The 9,355-nt window shown below is 43.5% G+C and overlaps 1 protein-coding gene across 1 annotated transcript in view; it reads left to right on the forward strand.

Moving 5' to 3' along the window:
• TBC1D8 (TBC1 domain family, member 8 (with GRAM domain)) overlaps positions 1 to 9,355 on the forward strand; it is a 156,595-nt gene that overhangs the window by 79,830 nt on the left and 67,410 nt on the right. Inside the window, exon 3 of the mRNA XM_006870738.1 lies at positions 6,106 to 6,224. Within this exon, the coding sequence (XP_006870800.1) occupies positions 6,106 to 6,224 (119 nt within the window). The remainder of the gene's footprint in view (positions 1 to 6,105; positions 6,225 to 9,355) is intronic.

Here is a 9,355-nt window from a genome sequence, read left to right on the forward strand (position 1 = left end):
TATAGGGTTTCTGAGGAGAGGCTGGTGAATTTGAACTGCCGACCTTGCAGTTAGCAGTCCAGTGCTTATACTACGGTGCCACAATCCATTGGACTTCAGTTTTCTTTGGAATTGGAGAAATAAAATAGTATTTTTCTGCAGCATGTTAAGCGTTGTCAAGTTGGTTCTGACTCTTAGAGATCCACTTTAAGGTTTCCGAGGTTATAAATCTTTATGGGAGCAGAACGCCTCATCTATTTCTCCTGTGGAACAGCTGATAGTTTCAAACTTACAGCCCTGAGCGAGTGTTTAATAAAACGGTGTCGTTTTGCTGATTGAAGTCATGTTAACCATCCAAAGTACTTCTGTAACCTTTGGTCTTGGCACCGTCTTCATTGTGGAAGTTGACAGCTGAAGGGGCTGATGGGATATTGCTCTTGTGTTGAGTTTGTTTTTCACCTTTTCTTCGTCAGCCTGCCTTTCAGTGGATGACACATTCTCGCTTTCTTTTCTCCCATTTACCTTTCTCACTGCTGCATTCCTGTAATGCTTTCAAACTTTTTTGGGGGACCTTGTCCTACAGAGAGAATCATGTTTACAAGCATGTGCATAGCTGAAACAAATTCTGCAAACAGTACTTACTGTGTTACTTCCACTATACTCTCCTTTTTCCTTCCTTTCTTTAATTTTTTCCCTTAAGTCTGTTGACTACTGGGTTACTCCACGTAATTTGAAAAACACTGCTGAAGCGTTGGTTTCAAGTTTTGGTGTCTTGCATATGTTGAGGGAGTTTCTTCTTAGGCTTTTAAGGTCAGAAACGTGCAGTCCGCCTGCTTGCTGGATTTGTGTATTTGTGAAATCCACCAGAAGACTTTCCACAGAGGAAGTTGTAGTTTGGAAAATTTCCCTGCTCTTTGGCAACTTTGGTAGGAAATAGAAGACAGTAAGGTGGAAAAGCTTCATTACATTGTTTATCTTTGCTGGGAGAGGCATGAAACTTTGTCTAATATTCAAGAGCAGGGTAGATTTTAATAACAGCTAATGTGGCTCAGCACTAGATTTTATACTAAACTGTGTTTATTTTCTTATTTTCAAGGTGTGGGCCTAGGTTTTGTTTTAATATCAGCTTTCCCTGCCACAAGCTCTTCCCCAGTAGATAGAAGTGATGACTTTGTTTCAGGGCTTTATCCCGTGTGATATACGGTGTGGGGGTTTTAATAAAATTCTGTCCTTGGAGTCTAAAATTTTCTGTTGAGGAAAACCTACCATGGGAAGAGCTGTCCTTAGTTAGCTGTGCTGCTGTAGGGTAAATGAAGACTGACTTCATGTCATCTAGAAAAACCCACTCAGGAAAAGGAGAGTCCAAACTCTGTGTGCAAGCACAAAGCAGCTATTTAGTGTCAAATGATAGCATGTACTGGAGCTAAGGATTATGTAAATGATACTTAAAAATCAAAACGTGACTTCTTCTGGGACCACGCCAGGGGACTTCAAGGTTGTAGAAAATGACAGTATCCTGGTTTTCCTTCCATTAGATGTATGACCTTGGACAAGGGTCTGAGCCTCCATTTCCTTCTTCAGTTCCATTACAAATCAATAAGATAGTGTCTGGAACAGAATAAAGTTACAAAGCTGAGTCCTCTCCTGTCTTTCTCTTGTTCTTCCCATGCCCCAAATCTTTTTTTCTTTTTGTAAATGAAAACATTCAGCAAGAGACTGAGGCAAATAATGATACTTTTTCTTTTTAGCTTGTTCCTCACTTTCCCACCCCCCAATCTTACTGTTGTTAAAGTGCCATTGAGTTGGTTCTGACTCATAGCGACCCCATATAGGGTTTCCGAGGAGTGTTTGAACTGGCAGTCTTGTCATTAGCAGTCCAGGGCATATCCCCACAGCACTACATCAGGACTCCAATAATCCTGCTTCTTATTTTTATTTACTGTCGAGTGGGTTCCAACTCTTAGAGACCCTGTATAGGGTTTCCTCGAGCAGCTGATTTGGCGCTATAGGATAAACACTGGACTGTGAACCACAAGGTCGGTGGTTCAAACCCACCAGCCGTTCCTCAGAAACTCTGTATAGACTCACTATGAGTCAGAACTGACTTGATGATACTTAACAAGAGCAGCTGGTGAGTTTGACCTGCACATCTTTCAGTTCGTGTCCCGTGCTCATCCTACAGCGCCACACCAGGATTCCAGTAATCTTACTAGTTGGGTTTTACTGTGATGGATAATAGAGAATAAAGACAAAGGCCTTAAAGCATCAGCGCAGAGTGGTAACTTAGTACCTGTGCAAGTTTCTCAGCGTTTGTGGAACCCTAATAACTCTCTCCTGAAATCCATTACATGATGTGCTATACACTGGAGACGCAGGTGCCATTTCTAGCCCAGCAGATTTAGGATGCTGTGGGACAAAGCACTGGACCGGAAGGTCTGTTTGAACCACAAGGTCAGCTAGCCAAACTCACCAGCTGCTCCTTGGAAACCCTATATAGAGTCACTGTGAGTCAGAACCGACTCAGTGACGCTTAGCAACAGCAGCAGATTTAGGATGTGTTCCTGTGACAGCTGCCATCTAAGGACACTGAATGTGGCCACAGGGCTTAGACCTGTGGTAAAACAGCCGTAGTGTTATCACCAGCTGACGGACCAGACACTGAAACCTCGGTTCTCACAGAAGCCAGCCTGAGGAGCCCCTCCCAGGTGGGACAAGAAGTGAGAATAAGAGAACTGTGACCACTTACCAACACTAGCTGCTAAATGACAGTGCTTTAAAAATGGACCTATATGGTATATTGCAGGAGTCCTGGTGGCTCAGTGAGTAAGTGCATGGCTGCCAACAGAAGGGTGGGCAGTTTGAGCCCAGCAGCGGCTCCGTGGGAGAAAAGACATGGCGATCTGCTCTGGAAATGATTACAATCCTAGGGGGCAGTTCTGCTCTGTCCTGTCAGCTTGGTATGTTGCTGTTATAAACAACAAGGGTGTGTTTGTTGATCCTTAAAAACAAGACAAGGAAGGTGAGCCCACTCTTGATGAGTGGTGAGGATTTTCCCGTACTCCTGACCAGGTTAGAGAGGGCCAGGGTCAGCCACCTACTTCTGGTGAGGAAGCTTTATTTATTGATGACAGAAGGACGTTGCTTTGGCGGTGCCATTCATAAAAACGGTAAAACTGCAAGGGAAATAAATAATTTGTTGTTTTAGAAGATCATTTTTCCATATGATGCATTTTCTTAGCTCTCCTTACCCCTTCCCAAATGGCCCCTTTCAGAATAACATTCTTAATACGGTGTTGTTCATCTTCACTGACCCCAGTTTTAAAGTGTGGAGTGAGTTCCCTGGTGTCTTTATGCATGGGGTATTTACTAGTTGCTGCATGAATTTATAGTTGGATGAGGAAGGCTGCAAATAAGAGTTCGCTTGTGACGAAATGCAAGTCTGCTTTCTGTGTATGCTGCACCTGGCTCGGTTAAGTGCTGCCGAGTCACTTCTTAATCATAGCGGCCCTGCATAGCGTTCCCCAAGGAGCAGCTGGTGGGTTTGGACTGCTGACCTGTAGTTCGCAGTCCATTGCGAACCCTGTGACACCACACCTGTCTCAAGTGACATTTATGTTTCTCACATTGGCTGGGTTATTCTGCGCTGTTCTTATTTGGAAATCTAGCCCTCATCGCAGGGTGTTTCCATATCTCTTTCTTAAGAGACATACCTCATATGAGCAATGAGTTGTTGCCCAGAGTACAACTGTACTCCATAGGGTTTTCAATGACGATTTTTTGGGTAGCTGATTACTAAGCTTTTCCTTGGAGGTATCTCTGGGTGGACTTGACCTCCAACCTTTCGGTTAGCTACCAAGTGCGTTAACTATTTGTACCACCCAGGGACTCCCATATCTGATATATACACATGCCTTTCCTTGCCCAAGATCATGCTTGTTTCAAGTAATAGGAATTCCTTGAGCATCTACTATGTGGCATATGCACACTAGGAGCTGAGCAAGGCCCCTACTGTCCAGGTGTGCATTAACTAATGGAGATGACTAAGGGGTCCCTTGAGATGAAATTGGACAACTAAAACAACAAGTGTTTTGGTAACACTGTGGCTTAATGTTTCCATACTAGGATGATTTTGGTTCCGACCCATAGCGACCCTGTACAGGGTTTCCGAGGGTGTAAATCTTTACGGAAGTAGAAAGCCTCATCTTTCTCCTGCGGAGTTGCTGGTAGTTTCGAACCGCTGACCTTAAGGTTCACAGCCCGATTCGTAACCACTACGCTACCTTTGAAATAGATGAGTACATATAACCCTAATGTAACTGTGCTTTTGTTTTAATATGTATTATATTATTGTTTAGAGCTCTTGAGTTGGTTCTGACTCATAGTGACCCTGCATAGTTTCTGATGAGCAGCTGGTGGGTTTGAAACACCAACCGTACAGTTCAAACTGATCTTGCGGACCACTGCTTATCCTACAGTACCACACCAGGACTCCAATATGTACTGTTGTTGTTAAGTGCCGTCAAGTCGATTCTGACTCAAAGCAACACTGTGTAGGGTTTCCAAAGAGCAACTGGTGAGTGAGCTTGAACTGCCAACCTTGCAATCCAGACTGACTGGACAGCGCCACACCAGGACTCCAGTATGTACTGTGGTGGTGGTGGTAGTGGTGGTGATTGTGTATCACTGAGTTGGTTACAACTCATAGCGACCCTGTATAGGGTTGCCGAGGCTGTAAGTGTTTGTTGTTAAGTGCCGTCAAATCAGTTCCAACCCATAGTGACCCTGTATAAGGTTTCCAAAGAGTAGCTTGTAAGCTTGAACTACAAGACCTCTTTATATCTATTGTTAAGGGACATTGTTGTAAGTGGTATGAAATATGAATATGTAAACCTCCACATTCCCTAGGTGATTGCTTGCTGTCTCCATGACTGAAAATGGACGGAATGGCAGCTAACAGTTTTCTTATTGCAAAGAACTATTTCTCATCCTGAAGCTCTTTGCTCTGTGAGCCTGGGCCTGAGTCCCTCTTCAGGAGCCCTTGTTCTGGTCTGCCAGGGAAGTGGACAGACAGGTATTGGTCAGAGTCTTGTCTGCTACTCAGGGCTTCCAAACAAATCTGTGTTGGAAGAAGTATAGTCAGAATGTTTCTTCGAAGCCAGGTTGGCAAGACTTCGTCTCTCCTGCTTCAGAAATATCATCAGGAGGGGCTAGTCCTTGGAGAAAGACATCACGGGAGGGTCATCGAAAAAGAGGAAGACCCCAAAGGAGATGGATTAGTACAGTGACAGCAGCAGAGGGCTCAAGTGTAACAAGAATTCTGAGAGGATGGTGCAGAACCAGGCAGTGTTTCATGCTATTGTACGTTGGGTTGCTGTGAGTTGGAACTGACTCCATGGCGCATAACTGCAGCAATCCAGGACTTGTTTACATTGAAGTATCTGAATGATTACATGTTTCTACCAGAGCTCTGCTGACAGCTCTGGTGGTGCAGTGATTACACTGCTAACTGAAAGTTTGGCTGTTTGAACCTACCAGCGGCTCTGTGGGAGAAAAGATCTGGTCATCTGCTATTAGAAAGATTGTTGTTGTTAAGTGCTATCAAGTCGCTTCTGACTCACAGCGACCCTGTATAGCGTTTCCAAGGAGCATCCGATGGGTTTGAGCTGCTGACCTTGTGGTTCAAACTGAACCTGTGGTCAGTGCTTTACCCTACAGCACCACAGCAGGCCCCTGTTACAGCCTCAGAAACCCTATGGGGGGAGTTCTACTCTGTTCTAGGGGGTCATTTGAGTCGGAATCTACGTGATGGTACACAACCACAAGAGCAATGCTGGCAGGCACTTCACAGAACATTTTCAGGTATATCTTGCTTGGGCAGCTGATCTTCCATGTGGCAATGGGCCTGGTGTCTGTTTGCAAATCCCCAGTGCTGTGGAGGGGACCAAGGCTGAATGAAGATGCTTTTTTGTTCAGCTGATGATTTGTTTGTGGCCCAAGACGTGAGACACCAGCATGTTTCAATAACTGAAACACAAGGATGCACGACCCTTGGAAAATGAGTTCGTGTTCTAGGAATCGTCTTTTTGATTTGCTTTTAAATCTGTCTCTTTGTATGTTCTAATCTAGGTGCAACATTAGAAGAAATAAGCCAACACTGGGACTGGCTGGAGCAGAATCTCCTGCATACTCTGTCTGTCTTCGATAATAAAGAAGACATCGCTAGTTTTGTGAAAGGGAAAATAAAGGTGGGTCCTTGACGTTAATGTTTATGCCCACATCTTCCTTTTTAGGGTCCTTCTGAGATCTTGAACAGAGTGTCAATTTTAATCCTACCCTAATAATTTTGTTCTCTACTATAACTATACTCTCTGATTACATAAAGCCAAATAAATTTGACTTGTGACTTGGCAAACTTGGCAGTTTTTGTTGTAGGTGCTACTGATTCATAGTGATCCCACGTGATAGATGAGAACTGCCTTATAAGGTCATTGAGGCTGTAATCTTGACTCAGGTAGATGACCAAGTTTTTCTCCTGGGGAGCCACTGGCTGGGTTCAAACTGCTGACCTTAGTTAGCAGCCAAGTGCTTAACTGCTACACCACCAGGACTGCTAAGATTTGGCAGCTGTTGTTAAGTGTCATAGCGACCCTGTATAGGGTTTCCAACGAGTGGCTGGTAAGTATGAACCGCCGACCTTGTCGTTCAAACTGACCTTGAGGTCGAGGGCTTATGCTACGGCACCATGTCAGGACTCCAAACTTGGCAGAGTCAGTCTTTACTTCAGGGGGATTTTTGCAGAGCAAAAAAATGACGTGATTCTCAGGCTTACTGTTTGTTCTCCGTTATAGAAATCAAGGATCTTTTAGTTACTTGTTGTTAAGTGCCACTGAATCGATTCTGAGAAGCAGTTGATGGGTTTGAACCTCAGATCTTGTGGTTTGCAGTCCAGTGCGTGATTCGATTCCTTAAATTAGTTATCCACAACTGTTTTGGAGTCCTGGTGCGGCGCTGTGGGTTAATGCGCCAGACTGCAAAGCTGTTTGAACTGCAAGATCGGCACTTCAAGCTCACCAGCCGCTCTTCGGAAATCTTATACAGGGTTGCTATGGGTTGGAACCAACTCGATGGCGCTTAACAACAAAAACAACTGTTTTTCACTTGTGTTATCTTGTTACTCTCTGTTTATTGCTGTTGGACCTAGCCAGTAAAGAAGGATTCCTGATAGTGTTGTGGGTTACAAGTTGAGCTACTAACCACAAGGTCAGTAGTTAGAATTTACTGAGAGAAAAATGAGGCTCTCTGCTCCCATATAGATTCACAGCCTCTTAAACCCTACACAGGGTTGCTGTGAATCATAATCGACTCTGCCTTATACCACGCCAACCCAGTAAAGAGTTCTTTCTTCCTATAGGTGCTGTGGGGATGTTGATTTTAAAAATATGTTAATTAAGTGAAATTCAAAGCCAATTAAGTTTTGAAAGGGCAGGGTAAGAGGATTTGGGTGATATCTGATATCTGCTGAATACCTACTTTGAGTTACAGTTTTATATAACCTGGTTTCACTTCAATAACATAGTTAATAATCGATAACTTTAAAACCTTGACCTGAGGGAGAGACTTTTCTCATTCTAAATTTTACTTTTCTATCATTAAGTACTTTAACTTACTTTTTCTCTTTCTGGGTGTAAAACCTTCCAGGCCATTGGTTTTGGGTTTTTTTTTCCTAAAAAACTTGCTTTCCCCAAACCCTAAGTGTTTCTGCTTTTAATAAAGGGTGTCAAAGCTGAATTCTCTTGATTTTAAAGGAGCAAAATGTAAGCACTGTTTTTTTTTGCCTTTGGGGGAAGTCCTTAGTCTCTTAGTCCTGCTATAACAGAAATACCACAAGTGGTGGCTTGAAGGAACAAAAATTTGTTTTCTGATAGTTTGTTGCTGTTATTAAGTGCCGTTGAGTCAGTTATGACTCATAGCAACCTTGCATAGGGTTTCCAAGGAGCTATGTTGGATTTGAACCTCCAACCTTAAGGTTAGCAGTCCAGTGCTTATCCTATAGCACCACACCAGGACTCCTCTTTGAGTTTAAGTGTCAAGTTGGTTGCGACTCATAGCAACCCTATATAGGATTTTTGAGGAGCTGCTGGTGGATTTGAACTGCTGACCTTGGAGTTCAAATCGATCATGTGGTCCACTACGTATCCTACAGTGCCACACCAGGCACTGTAGTTCTCTTATGGTTTGTTCTTGGTGTTAAGTGCTATTGTATTGGTTCTGACTTGTAGGCACTCTGTACAGGGTTTCCAAGGAGCAGCTGGTGAATTTGAACTACTGACCTTGTGGCTTTTTTGTCCAGTGCTGATCCTCCAGTGCCACACCAGGAATCCTTCTTTATAGTTTGTTACTGTTGTTAAGTGCCATCGAGTTGGTTCCAACCCATAGTGACCCTGTATAGGGTTTCTGAGGAGCGGCTGGTGAGTTTGAACTGTCCATCTTTACAGAAATAGACTTCTACATCCTTCTCCCATGGTGCAACTGGTAGGTTCAAACCATCAACAGCAAGAATTGTTGGTGAAGAAAGTTTGCGGTAAGCACACTGGGATTTGGAACCAGAGTTCTGATCTAGTCAGTTATTTGTCACCCCCATAGGATCAGGCCACAAGCTCAGTTCTAGGCCCTTCTACCATCTCACCCCAAAGTTAGAAAGGACCCCTATTACTATTATATTATTAGCAAAACAATTGCAGACTCAGATGTTTTCTTTTTCTCTTATGTCCCTGTATCCTGGAGTGACTGGAGGCTTTTATGTGCCTTGGTCAATGTAATCCTTCCTTACTTTAGAAGGCTGTAGAATAGAATGCTCAGTAGAAATGAGACACATTGAGTGTTACTCTTCCAGGCAGTTGTTGGATTGATACCAACATGTTTGAACCTAATGCCTAAGACATTAATTGCTTCTTTCTAAAGACTCACTTTGAACTCATATTTGGGTAACAGTTCTTCAGGGTTGGTGCAATGAGTTCTAATCATGCAATTGTCATATTCCTGGAGGGAGAGCAGGGAGGTATTAAAAATAATTTCAGAACTGGGGCTTGTATGAGGCAACAAGATCCCCAGAAGCAAAATGTTCTATAGAACCAGAGATGGAGGCAGAGATGATGACATGGAGAGATAGAACAGCTGACAACTCTAGACTCTTGGAAACAGAAAGGCTGTGTGCTGGTAGCCAGGAGGCAGGCTTGCAGAAATGTGCCCTTAGGTTGTTGAAATGACTATATATTCCGCCCCCCTCCAAAAAAAAACCCCCCAGAGGTAATAGAAGCAAATACTGTTGAATGATGATGCATGGAGGGAATTATAATCATTGCAGTGAAATGAAATA

This window comes from Chrysochloris asiatica, unplaced genomic scaffold (assembly GCF_000296735.1).
Source record: "Chrysochloris asiatica unplaced genomic scaffold, ChrAsi1.0 scaffold00150, whole genome shotgun sequence".
Lineage (NCBI taxonomy): Eukaryota > Metazoa > Chordata > Mammalia > Afrosoricida > Chrysochloridae > Chrysochloris > Chrysochloris asiatica.